At 47.5% G+C, this 25852-nt stretch overlaps 1 protein-coding gene across 4 annotated transcripts; it reads left to right on the forward strand.

Moving 5' to 3' along the window:
* Positions 1-1106: 1106 nt before the first annotated feature.
* On the forward strand, positions 1107-25800 carry LOC129840700 (methyl-CpG-binding domain protein 5-like). 4 transcript variants are annotated; one of them, XM_055908781.1, is made up of 11 exons: positions 1108-1570; positions 3395-3582; positions 3744-3892; positions 4119-4221; positions 8458-8638; positions 9074-11551; positions 15412-15662; positions 15905-17251; positions 18509-18582; positions 20487-20562; positions 22877-25800. In XM_055908781.1, exons 3-11 carry the CDS (start codon positions 3771-3773, stop codon positions 22937-22939), a joined length of 4695 nt encoding a protein of 1564 aa, XP_055764756.1. In that variant the 5' UTR covers positions 1108-1570; positions 3395-3582; positions 3744-3770; the 3' UTR covers positions 22940-25800. The 4 variants fall into 4 exon arrangements, with proteins under 4 accessions (XP_055764758.1, XP_055764757.1, XP_055764756.1 ...); XM_055908780.1 differs by having other exon boundaries at positions 1122-1200; positions 3395-3892; XM_055908783.1 differs by lacking the exons at positions 18509-18582; positions 20487-20562; positions 22877-25800 and adding an exon at positions 17357-18502 and having other exon boundaries at positions 1107-1570; positions 3395-3892.
* The last annotated feature ends 52 nt before the right edge of the window (positions 25801-25852 follow it).

Here is a 25852-nt window from a genome sequence, read left to right on the forward strand (position 1 = left end):
TTCTATGCCAGGTCAGACACATATGTGTTGAGCCTTTTATCAGTGGTGGAATAAGTACCCAATTGTCATAATAGAGTAAAAATTAAGATACCTTCATAGAAAATCACTCAAGTAAAAGTGAAAGTCATCCAGTAAAATACTACTTGAGAAAAAGTCTAAAAATATTTGGTTTTAAATATACTTAAGTATCAAAAGGGAAAGTATAAATAATTTGAAATAGCTTCTATTAGGTAATCCAAACGGCACAAATGTATTTTATTTTATTTTTTATTTACGGATAGCCAAGGGCATACTATAACATTCAGACATAATTTACAAACGAAGCATTTGTGTTTAGTGAGTCAGCCGGATTGGGGGCAGTAGGGATGACAAGGGATGTTCTCTTGATAAGTGTGTGAATTTGACAATTTTCCTGTCGTGTTAAGCATTCAAAATGTAACAAGTACTTTAGGGTGTCAGGGAAAATGTATGGAGTACAAATTACATTATTTTCTTTAGGAATATAGTGGAGTAAAAGTTGTCAAAAATATCAATAGTATAGTACAGACACCCCCCCCAAAAAATTGTTTTACTTAAGTACTTTACACCACTGCCTTTTATTGAATCAGCAGAAGTGAAACGTGACAGATTTGTAATTTCATTTTAAAGAATATCTGGGCAGACACTTATCTGTTGGGTTCGATAGTTGTGTAACACGATGTGTTTCTTGATTTTGCTCTTTGCTCTAGTCCTGTCAGAGAAACACACCTACCCCCACTGTGCTCTCGGAAAATACGAAATGGAATCCTTGGGACATCCCAATTCTGACGTCACCCCTTTAAAGTTACAATTTAAAAGGACAAAGGCAAAGGTTGTAAGTTGATTTTTGTATTATGAATAAAAAAAATAAAAAAAGTTTGATGTTGTCAAAAATAAATAAATTAACAAATAAATAATGTCTGGGGGAAAAAAGTAAAAAAATATTATAAAAAAAGGACAAAGGCAAAAATGGCAAAAAAGGCAAAGGCAAAAAAGGCAATGAAAAAAGGCAAAGGCAAAAAAGGCAAAGGTTTAGAGTTTAGGGTAAGGACGTCCCAAGGATTCCGATTTGCGCTAACGCTGTGCTCTCTAGCTCTCTCCTCATCTCTCTGAGGCGCAGGAGCAGTAAAGCACTCCATCTTTATCCCAAGCCTAGGGAGAACCAGCCGAGACATTTGATGGGTAGGCTTTTTATTTGTATTTTTAAAGGGCCAGAAGCAAATTGGAGGGAGTTGAAATATACTATTTCAGCCACCATGGACTTTCAAGGAATCATTTGATACTCGAAAAGATGGAAAAACGGTTTTTTAGGCTATAAGTTTGGAATCTCAAAAGCTCCTGTCTTTGCAAAGCAACCTTCTGCTCAGCTATTCTTTCACTGGCCTGTCTCTGCCTCGTCCCTAGCTGGAGACGTTTCACATAGGAAAATACGCTCAACGCTCCCCAGTTACGATAAAAACTTCGACATTTCTATTCGGGATATACTTTTTTCGTACAGTGGAATATCGTTAAACGCATGTGAATGTTTTGGAGTTTGTGTTAGATTACACGGGTATGTTTATTTACAATTCATTTTCGGTTAACGTTAGCTACTTACTAGCATTAGCATTCTGCTAGTTAGCTAGCTTAGCTAAGTTGGTTACCTAGCCTGCCATCAAAAAATCATGTTTGGCTAGCTGTCTACTAGCTAACGTTAGATAGCTAGTCATTATCGGTGGGCTAAATAAGACCCGCTAGAGGTTGTTTTTCTTCGTTAAAACAACCGTCTTATATTGACTTTGTAACGTTAGACAGAAGAGTTAGCTAACTGTTAGTGAGCTAATATCAGGTGACTAGATATTACCTACCAGTAAACATGTTGATTTTTTTTGTAGCTAACGTTAGCTAGCTAGGTTAAGTAACGTTGGATATCAGCTGATATGCTAGTTTAGTAGCTAGTTATGCAGGTAGTTCAGTTGGCAAGGTAGCCAACTGTCACTATCTGGCTAACGTTAGCTAGATAAAAACTCTGTATGTCCCCCAAAGCTAGCTAACGTTATCTGGGTAGCTACCGGTTGCTAACTTGTAATAATTTATAGTAGCTAGACCTTTTTGATTCTGCAGACGAAAAGGAGTGCTCTATGTACAGTAACGTTATGCTATGTGATGCATTGATCGAGCCATTTCAACAAGCCATTTGATTTGGCATTTCAGATTTCTTTGGTGCCATAATTTGCCATCACAGATCGTGCCAATTATTAACAATAGCCTAGTTTCGCAGCTGTACAGGTGTGTGTCTGTTTTTTCCTCATCCTCGTGTGGTTGTCAGTTTTATAAGAGTCAGTGAGCTACCTGCTGTCATTTCTCAAAATATATTGTGGAAATGCAGCACTTCACTCACAGAGAGCTGTGCAATGCCATTATGCCTGCTGTCATAAATGGGTCGTTGCTTTTCTGCAACCCAAAATGGGCCCAGTCTGATGTCAGCCCCATGACATTCCAGAGGTTCAGCCAGTAGCTCTTTCACCAAATCAAGTCCTCACACAGGAGATTTGTCATAGATGTATTAGCCCTGTCATATTCAGTGTTTTTGGCATGACGATTTCCATACAGACGATTAGGTATTCTTTGACAGTGAATAGAGGTTTTACATAATCAACTATCATAAGTAAGTAGCCTTGGCTTGTGCAAGTGGGGCGGCTCATCTCCTGGTTCTGTATTGTGAGGCAGCTTGATATACACGTACACCTCCTGGACAGGACGCTAGTCTATAGCAGGGCCTTACCCTCAATCAATCTCCTTAATGCTGAGTGCCAAGCAGAGATGCATCGGGTCCCTATCATAGCTACATCATATAATACAGATCCTTCTCTCTTCCCATCTGCTTGTTGTGACCCTGGTCGCCTCTCCACCCATCCGCCCATACCTTGACTCCAGATAGAACCTGATGCTTGTGTTGCCTCTTTAGCTCTCACCCTCCCTCCATCCCTACACAGGGACAGTTATGAGTCAGCACACAAGGGCTTGAATTAGTAGCCTGTGACAGTATAGCACTGAGCCTTCTGACAAGGCCAACGCCAACGCATGGCCACACAACAATAGTATGATTCTTGGTCTTTAGAAAATACATTTACACCCCTGGAGTGCCACTCCTATATCTTTGACAGAAGTTGTCTGCAAGGAATTATTCAGTGGATCAAACTGATGTTAAATCTGCACCGTTAGATAATGGTGGGTAGGTCAGGTAGGTCTGAATTGGACATAACATGAATGTAGGCTACAACCACTGCACATACACAAACCTTTCAGTTTGTTGTTGCACGTAGTTTTGTGTAAATGTTGGTTGATGTCATGCAACAATGTTTTCTAATACTTTTCTTTATTTTTCCCCAATCAGGAACCATGGGATTCCCTCAAATAACCTACCCCAGAAGGAACCCCTAGCATGTCTTCATGAGCCACTCCAGGTTCCATCTGTTGCCCCAGTCTCTCTGAATCGGATTCAGTGTCTATGGCTCTGAATGACCGAGACAAATATGGAAATCTCGTTGGTATTCAGTAGTAAAACTATGAAAGGTCTCAAAGGTTAGGATTCACAGTGAGCTTGCCTCACATCACACTGACCCCAGCCCATACTTCATCCAACTTTGAGAGTGAAATTGTAGTGCACTGCAAAGTCCTCTTTATTGGAAGACAAAGATGCCATGTACTCTGAAGTCTCTGGTTGATGTGTGATATGCTTTAAGGTGTTGTGTACTAAACCAACTAGAACAATGAATGGAGGAAAGGACTGTAAGGGAGGGGTCTCAGAGGGGGTGGGGCATACAGCCCCTGTCCAGGTCCCTATTGGCTGGCATCGCAAGGTGGATCCAACTAATGGAGTCCTCTACATCAGGTAAGACCCATTGCAGTGCTCTGTTTTTTGTAATGATGCCACAATAATGCACTTCTGTTTGGTTTGTAACCAACAGTCTTGGTGGCCAGTATCATCTATCCAACCTGTGTGTTTCTTTCAGAGAGGTTGGGATAAAGCAACAGATACATTTCCTTATGAGACACTCATGTATATTAGACGATAAATGTTTTTCTTCTAAACATTTGTTTTGGTTTGTAACCTCCAGTCCCAGTGGCTCGGTGCTGTCCTGTCTAGACCAGGTGAAGAGCTACCTGCTCACAGACGGGACCTGCAAGTGTGGCCTGGAGTGCCCACTCATCCTCCCAAAGGTACGTTAACTAACCATCTTGGTTGTCCTGTCTGTCTCAGTCTTTAGCTAACCTAAATTGACTCTGAATGTGTAGCTGCCAAAGAAACACCACACAAAGCTTGAAGGCATACTTTGGGATTTTGTCAACAAGGCCCTTTATCTACTTCCCCAGAGTCAGCATGCTAGCAGAGTTAGCAATTGTGCTAGTAGGCAACTTCATTCAAACCGCACGCAGAGAAATAAAACTGGTATCCACAAGTTTATCAGACTCTGGGGAAGTATCAGGCCTCATTTCCAATATCCCAAAGTATCCCTTTTAAGGGTAGAGATGAAGGTTTACTCCTGAGTGATGCAATGAACAGTTTTGTTAAACCCAGGTATTCAATTAAATATAGGTTGTTTTCCCACATATAGCAGGTTATATTTAAAAAAACATCATATAGTAGGCTATATTTTCTGCTGCATACAGTGTTAATTTATACTTTTTTTTGTGTGTTGCGTTATATTGAAACGGAGACGGGCAGGGAACTGCGTTCATATTCAAGGCAAGGCCAATATGTATTCATATGCAAATGTGATGTAGTCTTCTGGAGAAGCAGGAGGCTTGGAGGAGGATATGACCTGACAAGTAGCGGACGTTCCATTTTTTACTGATGTTTACTTTTTTTTTTTTTTTTTTTTTTTTTTAGGGGAGGATCAGCTTAGTATTGCGGAAAGAATGTTGCTTCCAATGTAATTGTCTGCATCATTTCCATTCCCCCATATTTTTTTGGGTAAATATATGTATCCATACACGTATGCATACATATACACATATATACATACACATACCTATATAGACATACATACTTTTTTAAAGAATATGCCTTTATTATTATTCCCCGCGACCCTACCACCAATCCCCCAATTGGAGTAAACTTATAAACACTTCTGCTTTTACCTTCAATTTCTACATCTTATACCTATCTTACAGACACAGTCCACTTTACAACAGTTCTCTCTTATTTGTTCTTAGTCCTTCCTCTATTTCTGTTGTCCATCCAATTTTATTTCCACTTGTAACTGTGCTATTTCACAAAAGCTCCGCACCTATACACATTTCACAGATCCCGTATGCCCTATATTGTTTATCTTGTTATTAGTCCCACCCTTCAGCTCCACCCAACCCCTCCCATCTATCTTCCAACATCATCCATTTCGGATTTCTATTTGCCATACATTTCTCAACTGTGCTGTGATGCTTCACAAAAGACCTGAACCTTCCTATTCTCATAGCTTCTACAGATTGTAAATTAAAAATAAACATCTTTGCCAAAATAATTATTATATTATTGATTGATTGACTATGGCTTTTCAAATCCCCCAGTATTGCTATCTGTAGCGTTAGTTTTAGGCAAATGTTGCAATTCTTCAGCCATTCCTGGACCTGTGACCAAAAACGAGCTACATATGGACAATACCAAAATAAATGATCTAATGACTCTGCCTCCTCACAACAGAATCTGCAGAGCTGGGAAGATTGTATGCCCCATATATATAACATTCTATTAGTTGCAAGAATTTTGTATAATAATTTATATTGAAAAATTCGAAGTTTTGAATCCGGCGTTGTTTTGCGTATCAATTCATAAACCATGTGCCATGGAATGGGTACATCGAAAATCTCTTCCCAACTATTTTGCAATTTGTATGGCACAGCTGTTAGTTTTTTGGTCCTTAAATGAAATTGGTATATGTTTTTATTTATCACACTTTTCTTTAACCATTTTTGTTCTTTAATACAGGGCCGACATACAAGTTCCTTACTTTTTTCCCCTTCTACTTGCCTCTTCCATTTTTGTGGTAATGCTGCAATTAATTGGTTGTAATTTTGGGTAGAGCAGACTTTTCCATATGTCTGTGTTAGCTGCATGTGTGACATAACTCCACCAGTCCTATTTATGATATCATTCACAAAAATTATACCTTTTTTAAACATTTCTTCGATAAATACAGTTTTTTTATCAATTATTATATTTGAATTTAACCACAATATTTGTTGTACTATTTGTTCCGTCCTTTCAGGTGGATTAAACTGAAATTGCAACCAACTTTCTAAGGCTTGTTTAAGAATAAGGATATTTTGGAGATCATTTCCTTTTCAAACAACCGAAAGTGAGCAGGTGTAATCTGAATAAAGGGAAAAAGGCCCTTCTTGAACATAGGATGAGACATTCGTACCAGTTTACTAGAGAACCAGTTTGGATTTAAGTATAACTTTTGTATGACCGATGCCTTTAGTGAGAGGTCTAATGCTTTAATATTTAATAATTTCTGCCCTCCGAATTCATATTCGTTATATAAATAGGCCCTTTTAATTTTATCTGGCTTGCCGTTCCAAATAAAATTGAATATTTTTTGTTCATATAATTTAAAAAACAGGTCACTAGGTGTAGGCAAAACCATAAGCAAATAGGTAAACTGTGATATGACTAAAGAGTTAATTAGGGTGATTTTTCCACAAATAGACAGGTATTTTCCTTTCCATGGTAGCAAGATCTTATCTATTTTTGCTAACTTTCTATAAAAATTTATTGGAGTGAGATCATTTCTTTCTTTTGGGATTTTTATACCGAGTATGTCCACATCTCCGTCAGACCATTTAATTGGTAAACTACATGGCAATATAAAATGTGTATTTTTTAGTGATCCAATACGTAATATGGTACATTTATCATAATTTGGTTTTAATCCAGAGATGATAGCAAAGGTATCTAGATCCTCTATGAGGCCCTGGAGAGACTCTAGTTGTGGTTTTAAAAGAAAACATGAATCATCAGCGTACAATGACACCTTAGTTTTTAAGCCATGGATTTCTAATCCTTTAATATTAATGTTTGATCTAATTTTAACAGCTAACATTTCGATGGCAATAATAAATAGATATGCCGATAGTGGACAACCTTGTTTTACTCCTCTAGATAGTTTAAAACTTTCTGAGATGTAGCCATTATTTACTATTTTACACCTAGGGTTACTATACATAATTTTAACCCATTTTATAAGAGATTCCCCAAAATTGAAATATTCTAGGCATTTATATATAAACTCCAGTCGTACTTTATCAAAAGCCTTTTCAAAATCAGCTATGAAAACCAGGCCTGGTGTCCCCGATATCTCATAGTGTTCTATTGTTTCCAGTACTTGCCTTATATTATCTCCAATGTATCGTCCATGTAAAAAACCTGTCTGATTAGGATGAATAATATCTGACAAAACTTTTTTTATTCTATGCGCCAAGCATTTTGCTAGGATTTTTGCATCACAACACTGAAGTGTAAGAGGTCTCCAATTTTTTAATTGGACTGGATCTTTATATATACCACTTGGGTCCTGTTTCAGTAATAACGATATCAGACCTTCTTGTTGTGTGTCTGATAATCTACCATTTATATAGGAGTGGTTAAAACAAGTTAATAATGGTCCTTTGAGTATATCAAAAAACGTTTTGTATACTTCCACTGGTATGCCATCCAGCCCTGGAGTTTTCCCATCTTTAAAGGCCCCAATTGCAACAAGCAGTTCCTCCTCTGTAATTTGGCCTTCACATGAGTCTTTCTGTTCAGATGTTAATTTTACATTATTAATAGGAAAAAAATCCATACAATTAGTTTCAGTTAGTGGAGATGGAGGAGCCTGAAACGAAAACATATTCTTAAAGTACTTTACTTCCTCTTTCAAAATATCATTTGGTGAATCATGCGTGACTCCATCATTTGTCACAAGTTTTAATACATTTTTTTTGGTAGCATTTCTATATTGAAGATTGAAAAAGAATTTGGTGCATTTTTCCCCATATTCCATCCAGTTCGCTTTATTTTTATAATATATTACACTGGATCTTTCTTGAATAAGTTCCTCCATTTCTTTTTGTTTTTCCTCTAAATTATTCTGTGCCTCTATGGTACCGTTTTTATTGCTATCTAACTGTACTGTTAGTCCTTCAATTTCCTTTGTTAATATGGACTCTTTTGATCTAAATTGCTTTTGTTTTATAGATGAGTACTGAATTGCATGGCCTCTAAAGGCACACTTAAAAGTGTCCCATACAATAAGGGGATCTGCTGTACCTATGTTATGTCTGAAAAAGTCAGTTATAAAATCTTCTGTCCTAGTTCTAATACTGATGTTTACTTTATGTACTTCCTTGTGGATAAACGCCGCTCCTTTCACCAAGACAGGCCAGGTAACAGAGAGCTGACTCTCCTTTCCTCAGGTGTTTAACTTTGATCCGGGAGCTGCCATTAAACAGAGGACGGCAGAGGACGTGAGGGCAGATGAAGACGTCACCAAGCTGTGTATCCATAAGAGAAAGCTGCTGGCTGTGGCCACTCTACACAAAACTATGGCGCTGCCACACCCTGCTCTGACTCTTACCAGTCCTGGTGGAGGTACAAGTAAGTATCCTGGTGACTGTGTATCACTACTGTTTTGGTTGTTTTCCAATGATACATTTCTCTCAGATTTCTGACTGTTTCATGGGTAATATAGATCAAGGTCAGAAAAAAGGTGGCCATTTTGAAATTGGCTTCACAGTGGCATTATACACTTTCAATGTTTTAAAGCTGGAATCCGTAATGGTGAAACTGCTACGTCTCTTTGCGGTATCACAAAAACACAGATGATGCTTCAAACAACAAACACTGTTTATTTCACTCTGACATTGCATGAGAGAGAGAACAATCAAGTCTTTTTTTTCTCTCCATGGTGATGATCTCCTCTTCTGTTTCATCAACAAAAGCAATAACAGATGTCCTAAGGAAAACAGTGGTGCTGTTTCCTCTATTGCAGATTTCAGCTTTAACACTAATTTCACTTATCTTCCCCCTCAGGTTCAACATCAATGGTCCCGTCACATTCCACGAATCCCCGAGCAATACGGAATAAATCTCACCAGTCACTGCTACCCAACTCTGTGGTTCCGAACTGCAAGAACCCTTTCAAAATGATGATGGCGGCTGCAGCAGGTCACCGGCACTTTCCCCAAGAGCTAGGAGATCCACCCCAGCAGCTAGAGCTTTACCCTGGTTATCCCAACAGACAGCAGAGACTGAGCAGTGAGCCTGGGCCCAGGTCTTCGTACTGCTCTGGCTATGGTAGCATGCTGAGTCCAGGGGGCCACGGCTCCCAGCTCTATGGGCCCAGGGACGGGTCACCACTCTCCCCTAGCCTCAGGTCTGATCCTCTGGGGACCCCAGATGGGTTTAGAAACAACCTATGTGGCTTCCCTGGAGCCACCAGCTCCAGCCCCATCCACGGGGCCAACAGAACGCCTCTCTCCCCACCAGGGATGCTCCTCCACGGTTCTCCGGCTGGGACCCAGACGTCCTGCGCTATGGCAGGAAGGAATAGCACACCCCTCTCCCCTACCGCCACTGCCAAAAGCCCAGTCATGATGAAGAAGCCTGTGTGTAACTTCCCCAGATCCCCCAGTATGGATATTTCCATACGAGCACCGTTTCACCTCAATACACAGCCCAGCGCCCTACACCCTGGCCCCCCGTCTGCCATACCTCCCTCCTGCACCCTCCAGAAAAAGCAGATGACCTCTGAAAAGGACCCGTTAGGCATCCTAGACCCCATCCCCAGCAAGCCTAGCATCAGTATCAGCCAGACAAACTCCAAAACAAACTCCAACTTCCAACCTAGTGTCCACTCCTCTCAGGTACCAATGATGAATGTAAACATGAACAACCACCCTCCTCCCGCCATCGTCCCCTTGCCAAGCAACCTCCCTCTTCCCACTGTCAAACCCAGCCCAGTGGGCCACAGCCACGGAGGTCACATGCAGAGACCTCAACATCAGACCTCCATAACCACCTCCATGTCACCCTCCCCCGTCACCTCCCCAGTCCACATGTCAGGCCCTGTCCTGGGCAGCAGGATGGAGGCCTCTCCCCAGCGCTCCCGCTCCTCCTCCACCTCCTCGGACCACGGGAGCTTTGCCTTGCCCTCAGGCCCCAGTCAGGGTCCGTGTGGCGGGATGAAAGTTCCTCCTCGCTCCCCCCGGCCCACCATGCCCATTAACATGCCCTCCAGCCCCTCTGCCAAGCCTGACTCACACCCACTCCACCAGTACAAAGACCTACCCAGTCAGCTGCTGGTTGAGATGAGTAACCAGAACGCTATCAACACCCAGCACAACAACCCCGGCATGTACTCCCCTGCCACCTCCTCTGGCCCCTCCATCGCTGCTCCTCACCAGGCCCAGAACCAGAAGGGACAGAACCACCCAGGTCTGTTAGGGATGCCCCTGAACCAGATCGTGAACCAGCAGAATGCTGCCTCCTTCCCCGCCAGCAGCCTACTGTCAGCAGCAGCCAAAGCACAGCTAGCAAATCAAAACAAACATGGTGACAACAGCAGTGAGACTGGCAGTAGAGGTGGAGGCCCAGGTAGGGTTGATGGTAATGGTGGTAGTAGTGGAGTTGGGCATCCCAGCGGCCCTCTCAGCGGCATAGAGAGGCCCAGTAGCAGCACTTTAAACCCCATGCTTCCCCCTAACTCCACCATGCCCTCCATTGCGGAAGCAGCAGCAGCAGGGGTCCAGAGCGGTCGGGCTGCCCTCCGGGACAAGCTCATGGCCCAGCAGAGAGACAGAGGAGACCCCCTGCTCCGTAAGCGCAAGCAGCAGCCGCCAGGCCCACCACCGCCCATCAACCCCCTCAACCACCACGACAGCATGGTCTTCAACATGCTCAACAAGCCTCCTAACATGGGTGGAGGTCCAGGTCCCAGGCTACCACCACCAAGCTCAGCAGAACAGTTGAGGAAAGTGTCCCGGCTTGGGGGCCTACCGACCAACACCTCCATGGCCCAGCTGCTTCAGTCCATGAGCAACCACAACAACCACCATAACCAGCACCAAGGCCCTGTAGGCCCCCCAGGTCAGATGCACTACAGCGATGTGGCTGGGGTCATGCCTTCTGGAGCCTCCCAGCAGCAGAACCTACTGGCCCAACAGAGGATGCTAGGCCAAGGGGAGGGTCAAGGTATGTACTGCCGGAGTATGGACTCTGGAGGCCCTCATTCTCACAGCCCTCGGTTCCCAGGGTTGATGAACCAGATCCAGGCCAATTCGTTGGTGAACTGTGGCCCTCTGGGGCCCGGTGGACAAGTGGGCCTTGGCCCAGGGAACATGCCCCTGAGCCACCATCCTAACACTAACCCACCACCACTGTCCCACCCAAGTCAACATCCACATCAGCAGCAGCACAGCCACCTTCACGCTGTGCTGGGACGGACTAGTATGTCAGGAAGGACACTCGGCAACAATGATGGGAGTTGTGGTCCAACCATCTCTGAGCCAGGTGAGCCACTGAGAGAAACACACACTTTGTTCCATGATCGTGCTTTGCTCTGTGATGGTGTGTGAGTTTGGTAAATCCACCTAGATGGCCTTTGAGTTGAATGACAGTCTTTAGTCTCTCCTAGAGAGTGTACGTTGAGAGGCTGGCCCTCATGTTTGTATAATCATTCAAGCTTCTCTCTTTATTAGCATGCTAGTTGCAGTGCTCAGCTCAGTGGCAGAATAACATGAAAACAGATCTTTTTTTCTCCCTCCTTTTTAAGAAACGAGCTCTTGACCAGATATAGTGAAGAGCTGGTGTGAGCTGGCTGGTAGCTATAGTAACGCTGGCTTCTGAATGGAGGCCTGGGTGAAGCCTTTGGAGAAGGGTTGTGTTCTTTCATTAGCCCTAGTATGTGTCTGCTCTGATATAGGCCTAGCTGAATAGATAATTTTCTCCTTTGGCCCACTGTGTTGCACATGGCTGTATTTGGCCTACTGTTGTGTGAACACTATAGCAGGAAACAATGCTAGATACTATAAGATATGGCATATGTTCCTCAGGAAGCCTAGTGGCTATCTTTCATGTCTTTGTGGACTGCTAGCCTATCTCCCTAGATGGGTTCATTCCAATCAAGCACTTCTCTTCCCCTACCTCATGCCCAGACAGCTCCCCCTCCCCAGCCACCACCATCCAGCCCTGCCTCTGACCCCATCCCCCTGCCTAGGCCATTAAATCACATCCCTTCCTCAACCCCCAGTCTTCTCCCAGGCTGCAACCTCTGAAATAAGCTACGGCTCAGACAGCACCACCAATCACACCGTTCCCATAGCAACCTCCCCGGCAACCATCACCACTATATCATAGCAGTGCAGCCACACTGGCTGAGCACAGCGTAGGCTAGTGGGAGGGGAGGGGAGGCTAGTGGGAGGGGAAGGGAGGCTAGTGGGAGGGGGAGAGGAGCTCGACCAGTGAGAGGGGGAGAGGAGCTCGACCAGTGAGAGGGGGAGAGGAGCTCGACCAGTGAGAGGGGGAGAGGAGCTCGACCAGTGAGGGGGGGAGAGGAGCTCGACCAGTGAGAGGGGGAGAGGAGCTCGACCAGTGAGAGGGGGAGAGGAGCTCGACCAGTGAGAGGGGGAGAGGAGCTCGACCAGTGAGGGGGGGAGAGGAGCTCGACCAGTGAGGGGGGGAGAGGAGCTCGACCAGTGAGGGGGGGAGAGGAGCTCGACCAGTGAGGGGGGGAGAGGAGCTCGACCAGTGAGGGGGGGAGAGGAGCTCGACCAGTGAGGGGGGGAGAGGAGCTCGACCAGTGAGGGGGGGAGAGGAGCTCGACCAGTGAGGGGGGGAGAGGAGCTCGACCAGTGAGGGGGGGAGAGGAGCTCGACCAGTGAGGGGGGGAGAGGAGCTCGACCAGTGAGGGGGGGAGAGGAGCTCGACCAGTGAGGGGGGGAGAGGAGCTCGACCAGTGAGGGGGGGAGAGGAGCTCGACCAGTGAGGGGGGGAGAGGAGCTCGACCAGTGAGGGGGGGAGAGGAGCTCGACCAGTGAGGGGGGGAGGCACTGGAGAGGAGGCTAGTGGGAGGGAGAGGCGAGGGAGAGGGGCTGCTAGTGGGGGGAGGAGAGGAGCTAGTGAGGAGCTAGGGAGGCAGAGGCGAGTGAGAGGGGAGGGCGAGTGAGAGGGGAGGGCGAGTGAGAGGGGAGGGCGAGTGAGAGGGGAGGGCGAGTGAGAGGGGAGGCGAGTGAGGGGTGGAGAGAAGCTGGGGAGGCGCTGAGGAGGCGAGGCTAGTGAGAGGGGAGGAGAGGCAAGGCTGAGGCAGAAGCTAGTGAGAGGAGGAGAGGAGCTAGACTGGTGAGACTGGTGAGAGGAGCTAGACTGGTGAGAGGAGGAGAGGAGCTAGACTGGTGAGAGGAGGAGAGGAGCTAGACTGGTGAGAGGAGGAGAGGAGCTAGACTGGTGAGAGGAGGAGAGGAGCTAGACTGGTGAGAGGAGGAGAGGAGCTAGACTGGTGAGAGGAGGAGAGGAGCTAGACTGGTGAGAGGAGGAGAGGAGCTAGACTGGTGAGAGGAGGAGAGGAGCTAGACTGGTGAGAGGAGGAGAGGAGCTAGACTGGTGAGAGGAGGAGAGGAGCTAGACTGGTGAGAGGAGGAGAGGAGCTAGACTGGTGAGAGGAGGAGAGGAGCTAGACTGGTGAGAGGAGGAGAGGAGCTAGACTGGTGAGAGGAGGAGAGGAGCTAGACTGGTGAGAGGAGGAGAGGAGCTAGACTGGTGAGAGGAGGAGAGGAGCTAGACTAGTGAGGAGAGGAGCTAGACTAGTGAGGAGAGGAGCTAGACTAGTGAGGAGAGGAGCTAGACTAGTGAGGAGAGGAGCTAGACTAGTGAGGAGAGGAGCTAGACTAGTGAGGAGAGGAGCTAGACTAGTGAGGAGAGGAGCTAGACTAGTGAGGAGAGGAGCTAGACTAGTGAGGAGAGGAGCTAGACTAGTGAGGAGAGGAGCTAGACTAGTGAGGAGAGGAGCTAGACTGGTGAGAGGAGGAGAGGTGCTAGACTGGTGAGAGGAGGAGAGGAGCTAGACTGGTGAGAGGAGGAGAGGAGCTAGACTGGTGAGAGGAGGAGAGGAGCTAGACTGGTGAGAGGGGGAGAGGAGCTAGACTGGTGAGAGGAGCTAGACTAGTGAGGAGAGTAGCTAGACTAGTGAGGAGAGTAGCTAGACTAGTGAGGAGAGGTGCTAGACTGGTGAGAGGAGGAGAGGTGCTAGACTGGTGAGAGGAGGAGAGGTGCTAGACTGGTGAGAGGAGGAGAGGTGCTAGACTGGTGAGAGGAGGAGAGGTGCTAGACTGGTGAGAGGAGGAGAGGTGCTAGACTGGTGAGAGGAGGAGAGGTGCTAGACTGGTGAGAGGAGGAGAGGTGCTAGACTGGTGAGAGGAGGAGAGGTGCTAGACTGGTGAGAGGAGGAGAGGAGCTAGACTGGTGAGAGGAGGAGAGGAGCAAGACTGGTGAGAGGAGGAGAGGAGCTAGACTGGTGAGAGGAGGAGAGGTGCTAGACTGGTGAGAGGAGGAGAGGTGCTAGACTGATGAGAGGAGGAGAGGTGCTAGACTGGTGAGAGGAGGAGAGGAGCTAGACTGGTGAGAGGAGGAGAGGAGCAAGACTGGTGAGAGGAGGAGAGGAGCTAGACTGGTGAGAGGAGGAGAGGAGCTAGACTGGTGAGAGGAGGAGAGGAGCAAGACTGGTGAGAGGAGGAGAGGAGCTAGACTGGTGAGAGGAGGAGAGGAGCAAGACTGGTGAGAGGAGGAGAGGAGCTAGACTGGTGAGAGGAGGAGAGGAGCAAGACTGGTGAGAGGAGGAGAGGAGCTAGACTGGTGAGAGGAGGAGAGGAGCTAGACTGGTGAGAGGACGAGAGGAGCTAGACTGGTGAGAGGACGAGAGGAGCTAGACTGGTGAGAGGAGGAGAGGAGCTAGACTGGTGAGAGGAGGAGAGGAGCTAGACTGGTGAGAGGAGGAGAGGAGCTAGACTGGTGAGAGGAGGAGAGGAAAGTGAGGAGAGGCACTAGACTAGTGAGAGGAGGGGAGCTAGTGAGGAGGGGAGCTAGTGAGGAGGGGAGCTAGTGCGAGGAGGAGAGGAGCTAGATTTGTGGGAGGAGGGGAGCTAGTGAGAGGAGGGAACTAGACCTCTGCTCACTGTGGAACACAGTACTACAGCCTATGCCATCGGGCTCTCCAGTTTATTCATTCAATTACAAGAATTTCCATCTTCCCACTCTTCTTCCATCATTTTGTTCAGAATTGATTTACCCCTCTGACCTGTCTTCTCCAGGCAGTTAAAGTGTGGAATTCCCCTGATTTGAAAATAGCAATAAACAGTATTATTCTTCCACCCCAACAGGAGACCCATCTAACCTAGTGAACTGCAGCATGGCCAGCCTCCAGCCCCACGTCATCAACAGCTCCAGCAGTGGTGGTGGTACCCAGGTGTTCCAGCAGCATCATGCCCAGCAGCAGCAGCTTCATCAGGGCATTCAGCGGGCCATGCAGGGCCTTCCTCCTCCTGGCTACCAGGGCTCACAGCAACCTGGCTTCCCTGAAAACAACTTATCCAACTCCCACCCTATGGCCTGCCTGTTCCAGAACTTCCAGGTTAGTCTGTCTATTTGAAGGGTGTGTTCAGTGATGTGAAATGCTCTGAATGTTGCAGATAGAAATAGAATGAATAGAGATGACAATATTATCTGATTCACTCTTCACTACGGGTGGACGATCTACATGATACATTCCGTCCTCCTCAAAAGGCCCCAATAGTTGTGGATTCTCTGACATGCTAGGAGTGATAATGACACGTTTGCCTTTTCTCTCAATGAACTTTGTCTGTGTTGTTTCAGGGGTGTTTGCCAGACAACAGCATTTCAGTCCCTCACTCACAGATGATCTCTCAGTCCGGTATGACATCACTTCCTGAGTCTCAGGGGATGCTGTCACACACCCAGTTTGGTGTCAGCCAACGGGGGATGCAGCAGACGCAGGGGGAGGGGCTTCCCCCAGGGATGCACGGCTCTGATAGGCTACCCAGCGGAGGGGTGGAGTCTGTAGACGCCATCTACAGGGCTGTGGTGGATGCTGCCAGTAAAGGAATGCATGTAGTCATCACCACCACGGTTAGTGGCACTACCCAGTCCAGCCCTGTACCTACTCTCAGCACCATGACTGCCTTCACTAACTCCGTAGGGGAGCCGGTCAGCATCAACCACAGCCTCCCTCACAGCCATGCTGCAGTCAGCCATAGTGGCCAGCGGGTAGCGCACCAGGAGGGGGAGCAGACACCGACCCTGAGCCAACAGCCCAGACCCAGGCAGGTCAGAGCAGGACGGCCCCGGAAGAACTCTGGTCAGGGGAAGAGCACTGTTAGCATCCCCGAGGGTCAGGGAGCACTTCCAGAGGCCTCCCACCAGGACTACTTCAGATCCCCAGGCCATGGCACCCCCAGGGGGCAGTGGGAAGGCGAGACTGGGTACCCTGGAAGTCTGGACAGAGGTCACACGGCATGGGGTGGTGAGGAGTTCCTAGAGTGCTCCACTCATGTCCGCAGCAGCCCCTGTATGGAGAGACCTGGGAGTCTAGCTCCTGCACCCTCCTGTCCAGCCGACAGCGCCCCCCACGAAGGTCACCACCACTCTCTCCCCGTCCCCTCAGACAAGGCCTTCCTGGAGGATGGATTCAACCGCTTCAACAACTGCAACCGGACGGCCGTGAACATCGTTAACTACAAAGAGAGGTTGGATCAGACTGTGGAGAGATGCGCCCATATGAACGGAGGTGGCGTCGGACTCCCCCAGGTCCAGTTCTCTCTACGGGGGTACGGCGTGTCTGACCCCCTCGGCCCCCCCAGACAGGGGGACCTAACCGGGGACGACCAGTCTCCCAGCTCCTCCACCAGCCTGGAGGGTCCGTTGGTTAAAGAGTACGTGGGCCACTACAACGGTCACTTCAACGGAGGCTGTGCCCCCAGCCCTTCTGACACCAAGTCCCTGAGCAGCGAGGAGGACCTGAGGCAGCCGGACAGCCCCTCGTCAGAGATGCTCCACTATAGACCCAGGACGTTTAACATGGGGGATCTGGTCTGGGGACAGGGCTTTAAAGGGTTCCCATCCTGGCCTGGTAAACTGTCAGGGGAGGAGGCGGGGCACAAACATCACCACCATGGCCGCCTGCAGCTCAGAGAGGACAGCAAGGTGAGATGTCTTCAGAGAGAGGTGAAAGAAAAATACACACCCACAAATACCCCAGGTGGAGCCAGAGAAGCTGAAAACACTGTCTGACATCTGTTATTACCCCAGGTGGAGCCAGAGAAGCTGAACACACTGTCTGACATCTGTTATTACCCCAGGTGGAGCCAGAGAAGCTGAAAACGCTGTCTGACATCTGTTATTACCCCAGGTGGAGCCAGAGAAGCTGAACACACTGTCTGACATCTGTTATTACCCCAGGTGGAGCCAGAGAAGCTGAAAACACTGTCTGACATCTGTTATTACCCCAGGTGGAGCCAGAGAAGCTGAACACACTGTCTGACATCTGTTATTACCCCAGGTGGAGCCAGAGAAGCTGAACACACTGTCTGACATCTGTTATTACCCCAGGTGGAGCCAGAGAAGCTGAAAACACTGTCTGACATCTGTTATTACCCCAGGTGGAGCCAGAGAAGCTGAACACACTGTCTGACATCTGTTATTACCCCAGGTGGAGCCAGAGAAGCTGAACACACTGTCTGACATCTGTTATTACCCCAGGTGGAGCCAGAGAAGCTGAACACACTGTCTGACATCTGTTATTACCCCAGGTGGAGCCAGAGAAGCTGAACACACTGTCTGACATCTGTTATTACCCCAGGTGGAGCCAGAGAAGCTGAACACACTGTCTGACATCTGTTATTACCCCAGGTGGAGCCAGAAAAAGCTGAACACACTGTCTGACATCTGTTATTACCCCAGGTGGAGCCAGAGAAGCTGAAAACACTGTCTGACATCTGTTATTACCCCAGGTGGAGCCAGAGAAGCTGAACACACTGTCTGACATCTGTTATTACCCCAGGTGGAGCCAGAGAAGCTGAACACACTGTCTGACATCTGTTATTACCCCAGGTGGAGCCAGAGAAGCTGAACACACTGTCTGACATCTGTTATTACCCCAGGTGGAGCCAGAAAAAGCTGAACACACTGTCTGACATCTGTTATTACCCCAGGTGGAGCCAGAGAAGCTGAACACACTGTCTGACATCTGTTATTACCCCAGGTGGAGCCAGAGAAGCTGAAAACACTGTCTGACATCTGTTATTACCCCAGGTGGAGCCAGAGAAGCTGAACACACTGTCTGACATCTGTTATTACCCCAGGTGGAGCCAGAGAAGCTGAACACACTGTCTGACATCTGTTATTACCCCAGGTGGAGCCAGAGAAGCTGAACACACTGTCTGACATCTGTTATTACCCCAGGTGGAGCCAGAGAAGCTGAAAACACTAACACAGGACCTAGAGGCCCTCGACAGAGCGACCAAGAGGAACAGAAAGTAAGTTATATTGCTGTAGGATGGATGGCACTGTACATGTTGTGATTATTTACATCAGTGTGTATGTGGAACCAGTTTCTCCTGTGTTTAAAAAGATGAACGGATGTGTTTTATTTGCTCTATTTTAAGAGTGGAATTCCATTCTAGAATGTTGATGGAACAGGTTAGTTCCATCCTGGCTGGCTGCTCTGTGCTGAGAGGTTAATACCACTGACTACTGAATCACCTGTCTGTACTCTCTGTCCCACTCTGAGCCCTGGTCAAAAGTAGTGCACTGAATAAGGTCTTTTGGGGACTGCTGCTTCCCTGCTGCTGCCTTGGCTGGCTAGTCATTACCCCTGATGATGCCCTGGTGCTCCCCTGGCTGGCTAGTCATTACCCCCTGATGATGCCTTGGCTGGCTAGTCATTACCCCTGATGATGCCCTGGTGCTCCCCTGGCTGGCTAGCCATTACCCCTGATGATGCCCTGGCTGGCTAGTCATTACCCCTGATGATGCCCTGGTGCTCCCCTGGCTGGCTAGTCTTTACCCCTGATTATGCCCTGGTGCTCCCCTGGCTGGCTAGTCATTACCCCTGGTGCTGCCGTGTCTGGCTAATCATTACCCCCTGGTGCTGCCGTGTCTGGCTAATCATTACCCCCTGGTGCTGCCCTGGCTGGCTAGTCATTACCCCCTGGTGCTGCCCTGGCTGGCTAGTCATTACCCCTGATGCTGCCCTGGCTGGCTAGTCATTACCCCTGATGCTGCCCTGGCTGGCTAGTCATTACCCCCCTGGTGCTGCCCTGGCTGGCTAGTCATTACCCATTGCCCCCTGGTGCTGCCCTGGCTGGCTAGTCATTACCCCCTGGTGCTGCCCCGGCTGGCTAGTCATTACCCCTGGTGCTGCCCTGGCTGGCTAGTCATTACCCACTGATGCTGCCCTGGCTGGCTAGTCATTACCCGCTGATGCTGCCCTGGCTGGCTAGTCATTACTGCTGGTGCTGCCCTGGCTGGCTAGTCATTACCCGCTGATGCTGCCCTGGCTGACTAGTCATTACCGCTGGTGCTGCCCTGGCTGGCTAGTCATTACCCGCTGATGCTGCCCTGGCTGGCTAGTCATTACCCGCTGATGCTGCCCTGGCTGGCTAGTCATTACCCGCTGATGCTGCCCTGGCTGGCTAGTCATTACCCCCTGGTGCTGCCCTGGCTGGCTAGTCATTACCCGCTGATGCTGCCCTGGCTGGCTTGTCATTACCCGCTGATGCTGCCCTGGCTGGCTAGTCATTACCCCCTGGTGCTGCCCTGGCTGGCTAGTCATTACCCCCTGATGATACCCTGGCTGGCTAGTCATGATGCCCTGGCTGGCTAGTCATGATGCCCTGGCTGGCTAGTCATTACCCCCTGACGCTGCCCTGGCTGGCTAGTCATTAACCCCTGATGCTGCCCTGGCTGGCTAGTCATTACCCCCTGATGCTGCCCTGGCTGGCTAGTCATTACCCCCTGATGCTGCCCTGGCTGGCTAGTCATTACCCACTGGTGCTGCCTTGGCTGGCTAGTCATTACCGCTGGTGCTGCCCTGGCTGGCTAGTCATTACCCCCTGGTGCTGCCCTGGCTGGCTAGTCATTACCCCCTGATGATAAAAAACCTCCTCCACTGCACTTGTTCTCTCACACACACACACACAGCACTTACCTCACCTTAGCTGTTCTCCCTCAATGTTGTGTAAAATGTACCTGGACCACAGTCAGTCTCATTGCTTACAGCTCATGTTATAATTGCATGCTTTATCCTTCCGTAGCAGGAGGCAGAGTTGAACAAATCTATTCATATTTTTGTCCAAAGCGAAAAAGAAAATGCTGAGTGTTTAGGTGTGGACTTAATGATGTTTCTGAAACATGATTTTGTTTTCATTGTTCCCAACAGAGCTGGGAAGTTGAATAATCATTTAGAAGCTGCTATACATGAGGCCATGAGTGAGCTGGACAAGATGTCAGGGACTGTGAGTATACAAGTACCATCTAGAAAGATTAGAACACCATGCTCTCCCAGATGGCCTCTCCTCTGTCTCCCTCCCCTCCTTCTCTCTCCCTCTGCACCTCTACCTCTCCCCTCCTTCTCTCTCCCTCTGCCCCTCTACCTCTCCCCTCCTTGTCTCTCCCTCTGCCCCTCTACTTCTCCCCTCCTCGTCTCTCCCTCTGCACCTCTACCTCTCCCCTCCTTCTCTCTCCCCCTGCCCCTCTACCTCTCCCCACCTCCTCTCTCCCTCTGCCCATCTACCTCTCCCCTCCTCCTCTCTCCCTCTGCCCCTCTACCTCTCCCCTCCTCGTCTCTCCCTCTGCCCCTCTACCTCTCCCCTCCTCCTCTCTTCCTCTGCCCCTCTACCTCTCCCCTCCTTCTCTCTCCCCCTGCCCCTCTACCTCTCCCCTCCTTCTCTCTCCCTCTGCCCCTCTACCTCTCCCCTCCTTCTCTCTCCCCCTGCCCCTCTACCTCTCCCCTCCTTCTCTCTCCCCCTGCCCATCTACCTCTCCCCTCCTCTTTCCCTCTGCCCCTCTACCTCTCCCCCTCTACCTCTCCTCTCCTTCTCTCTCCCTCTGCCCCTCTACCTCTCCCTTCCTTGTCTCTCCCTCTGCCCCTCTACCTCTCCTCTCTCCCTCTGCCCCTCTACCTCTCCCCACCTCCTCTCTCCCTCTGCCCCTCTACCTCTCCCCTCCTCTCTCCCTCTGCCCATCTACCTCTCCCCTCCTCCTCTCTCCCTCTGCCCCTCTCCCTCTGCCCCTCTCCATCTGCCCCTCTCCATCTGCCCCTCTCCCTCTGCCCCTCTACCTCTCCCCCTCTACCTCTCCCCTCCTTCTCTCTCCCTCTGCCCCTCTACCTCTCCCCTCCTTGTCTCTCCCTCTGCCCCTCTACCTCTCCCTTCCTTGTCTCTCCCTCTGCCCCTCTACCTCTCGTCTCTCCCTCTGCCCCTCTACCTCTCGTCTCTCCCTCTGCCCCTCTACCTCTCGTCTCTCCCTCTGCCCCTCTACCTCTCGTCTCTCCCTCTGCCCCTCTACCTCTCGTCTCTCCCTCTGCCCCTCTACCTCTCCCCTCCTTCTCTCTCCCTCTGCCCCTCTACCTCTCCCCTCCTTCTCTCTCCCTCTGCCCCTCTACCTCTCCCCTCCTCCTCTCTCCCTCTGCCCCTCTACCTCTCCCCTCCTCCTCTCTCCCTCTGCCCCTCTACCTCTCCCCTCCTCCTCTCTCCCTCTGCCCCTCTACCTCTCCCCTCCTCCTCTCTCCCTCTGCCCCTCTACCTCTCCCCTCCTCCTCTCTCCCTCTGCCCCTCTACCTCTCCCCTCCTCCTCTCTCCCTCTGCCCCTCTACCTCTCCCCTCCTCCTCTCTCCCTCTGCCCCTCTACCTCTCCCCTCCTCCTCTCTCCCTCTGCCCCTCTACCTCTCCCCTCCTCCTCTCTCCCTCTGCCCCTCTACCTCTCCCCTCCTCTCTCCCTCCCTCCCTCTCTAGACTGTCCCCCAGGCTACGCTGAGCAGAGTTAAGACTACAGCCACTGTTGATCAAAGGGCTGTCTCTGTGTCAGCCGGGAGACACCACAAACACACACCCCCCAGTCAGAGGATTACATAAACAAGCTGCAACAACCCCTCAACCAGCACCACATTTCAATTTGAAAAGTCACTGTGCTGTTAACAATGCATCTTGCTGCCTTTCCTCTGAATTCAGACAGGCTAAATATGAAACCAGACACTTTGAGTGGAAAAGAGGACAGCTTAGTCAGATTAGGATGTCTGTGGAGTTCTCTGAACTCAGGTGCTATTAAACACTGTAGAATGTACGCTACTAGCCGCACAAGCCAACAGAGACTGTGGTGTTTGGTTGGTATTAATAGGTCTTCTATTGTCTTCTCTGTCCTTAGCTTAGGGTTAAATGTTAAGGTTAAAAGTTAGGGTTCGGGTTAAGGCTAAAAGTTAAATGTTATTTAAATGTTAGGGTTACATTTAAGCAACAAGGCCCCAGGGGGTGTGGTATGTGGCCAGGATACACCGCCTAAGGGCTGTTCTTATGCACGACGCAACTCGGAGAGACTGGACACAGCCCTTAGCCGTGGTATATTGGCCATATATCACAAACCCCCGAGGTGCCTTATTGCTATTATAAACTGGTTACCAACTTAATTCAAGCAGTAAAAAGTAATGTCATACCTGTGGTATTTCCCGTTTGATTATACCATGACTTTCGGCCAATCAGCATTCAGGGCTGTAACCAGCCAGTTAAATTAGAGCCCTGGTTATGCATTAATGTATTATGTCTTCCCTGTCCTCAGGTTCATCAGATCCCTTCCAGAGACAGACAGGTGAAGCCCAAGAGGAGAAAGATCTCCAGATAACATTGAATGTGTTTGGTCAGCTAATGACAGTCCAGTATCTAGCCAGTACCCAGCCTTGGAACAACGGTTCAGACCGCCCCGCCGCGACCTTTGAACTCCAACCAGGTGCTACAATATGGATAGTAGTGGTACATTATCGTCCCACGACCTCTCTAGCTGACTGACATTGAAAGTACTGGAAAAGCCAAACAAAAATATTACAGTTTTGAATTTCAACTGTAAAAAACAACGGTTGTAATTTGTCTACAGCTAGCTGAATGAGAAGTATTTTTTTCTAGAATAACATATTTAAAAAACTGATAAATAGAAGAAAAATAGTACATTTTAAAGAAAATAGACAGTCCAAATATTTCTGATACATTTTCAATATGTATATAGGTAATACGGAAGATTTCATGAATATTAAGAAACGTATGTAAATATTGTACAATGGTAATGTACAACATACTTAATGCACATTTGAACTTGTATTGTACAAAGCAGCAGCAGAAGAAGTGCACCAATGTCTTGGTTTTTATTCAATACATACACAGTCATTATGACTGTATGCAAGGGACAAATAAAGACAAGATACAGCCTAAAGCTTTTATATGGTTATGTTGTAGACATGCTGTTTATTGTATTGAAAAGCAGGGTCTGTATTCAGAAAGCATTCGAGGAGTAGGAGAGCTGATCTAGGATCAGTTGAACCTTTTTTTATATTATAATGAATACGATTACATATACAGAGAGGGGCCTGCTACTAGATCATCACTGGCTCATCACTACGATCAGCCCCCCCCCCCCCCCCTTGTCCACATCATCTTATTGATTAGGATCTAAAAAAGGGCTAGACTGATCCTAGTTCAGCACTCCCAACTCTGAGACGCTTTATGAATACAGAGCCAGGAGAAACAGGCATTACTTCAACACCACTAAGTGTTTGTTCATTTATGTGTTTTAAAAACAGAGTGCCCTTTACCAGCTGAAAGGCATTCTGATTCTACGGTACCATAGAAACAGGATGATTGGAATGAAGCATCCTTCTAATTCCAGGATCTCAACCTACTAAAACCACAGACTAAGTTGTCAAATACTAGTCAGCTGTTTTTGCGCAATTAAATTTTCTTTTTGATGTGATTTATTTTTCTTTATCATTTTCAAATAGTGTCATCATTTTATCACAGAGCTATAGCTTTAGATCGCGTAACCAACCTTGAAAAGCATAGATGCCGTATATTATTCTGACGTAAGAGTGGAGTGTGAAAATAACACTAACTGCCTGAGGTAAAATGGTGGAAAAGAGTTCATCCTACAATTTAGGGGCCTTATGTGTAGTTTATTTGTTATAAATTATTTATGTACAGTATTTCATATTTATTTTAAGCTTTACAATATTCTAGATGGCAATAATACAACCGAGAGTTAAAAACTCAAAGCCTTACGTGTTTCTTTTACACAGGAATAGCCTATATGCTGTATTCAGTTTAGCCATTAACCTGACTGTTTTCCAGTTTGATTTAAAATGTGTTCTTTTTGGATCCCTTGCCGTTGTGTACTACTGTGTTTTTCCCTTCTGCTAGCTATTTCTACTGTAGTGTTTGTTACAGTAGATCATGTCGACATGTCCTGAAGAGGTCATTGACTGCCTCCTTCCAGAAAGTTAAGGTTGTGTATCTCCACAGTCTCTGGGGACCATGCTTAGGTCTGAAAAGGCTTCACTATATATTTAGACAGCCTTCTGTCTTTAAAATAAAATCCTGAATCAACTTTTAAACAACCAAAATGATTCATTCAAATCAGCGCAGATAGTACAATAATAGTTTAAAGGATAGAAGAAATGTTTAAAATGGATAATATGCAGTATGTTATCTTGGTATGGAAAGAAGTGATCATTTGGCCCTTCAGGCCGAGCCCTGTCAGTGCTGTCGTGGAGTTGTTTACATTGGTGGAGAAATCACTACTGAATAGAATTTAAAATAGAAGTGTGTTAATTGGAGACTGTCATCACACATACAACTGCTTCACTACGTTTTGTGCTGATGAGATTTGGATGCTTTTTATGGCCCCATTGAAAACAGACTTGTTATATTCACTACAGCGTGTTGTGTGCAATACAAGTAAGTTACATCATAAATCACTAAATCAACTTCAGAATGTCAATCTTTTAAAAACTGTGTAACTGTTCATGTTACAAACCATGTCTAGATGGATCAACTGTAATTCACTCCAGACAGAAGTATTTCAGTCTACTAGAAAAGTATTCATGCTTTTAATGAAGCTTATCACAAAAACTCTTGAGAGCAGTCAAGAGAACACTAACTATTTCGGGTAAAGTTCATTCTGCCCTTGTGCAATGACCTAGAGACCCAGTCAGTCTCATGTTCAAACCCCATGTTGTATAATGTCTTTTCACTTTTACCTTTCTGTTGTCGGTCAAATGGTCAGTGCAGCCCAATTTCTTCACACGTGTGTGTTTTATTTTTGGAGCTGTGTGTGTGTGTGCGCTGTTTTTCTTACCCTTGCTTGCTCTTAGAATCTTTATTTGTGTGTTATTAACATGTTGCTGTTGTCAGTGTTGGTTTTTCCACATGTAACTAAGTTTTCTCACGTGTGTGTGTGTGTGTGTGTATACTTTACAAAAGTAGACTACTTTGTAAAGTATGTTGTGCACTTGATGTCATTTGTTGCATTGTGGGTGCTAGGACAAATAGTGTGAAGTCCCATATTTTCTCATTGTTTGGCGTTTTCTATTATTTCATGTAAGCAGCCGTTTTTTATTTTGTAAATATTGTAAACATTACAGGTCATACAGTGATGTAACATTTCAACAATGTTGCACAGATGTTTAAGATATTAAAAACTGGTCACTCCTACTTGAATTATTTGGCATTTAAGTGCACTCTTCTTATTTAACTTTTATGTACTGATACA

This window comes from Salvelinus fontinalis, chromosome 41 (assembly GCF_029448725.1).
Source record: "Salvelinus fontinalis isolate EN_2023a chromosome 41, ASM2944872v1, whole genome shotgun sequence".
Classification (NCBI taxonomy): Eukaryota; Metazoa; Chordata; class Actinopteri; order Salmoniformes; family Salmonidae; genus Salvelinus; species Salvelinus fontinalis.

Excerpts from the sequence above, each read along its gene's own strand:
- LOC129840700 (XM_055908781.1), top strand. The coding sequence starts at position 3,771 with ATGAATGGAGGAAAGGACTGTAAGGGAGGGGTCTCAGAGGGGGTGGGG. Across the intron at positions 11,552-15,411 it reads TCCAACCATCTCTGAGCCAG|GAGACCCATCTAACCTAGTG; the intron begins GTGAGCCACTGA and ends CCACCCCAACAG. Across the intron at positions 18,583-20,486 it reads GCGACCAAGAGGAACAGAAA|AGCTGGGAAGTTGAATAATC; the intron begins GTAAGTTATATT and ends TGTTCCCAACAG.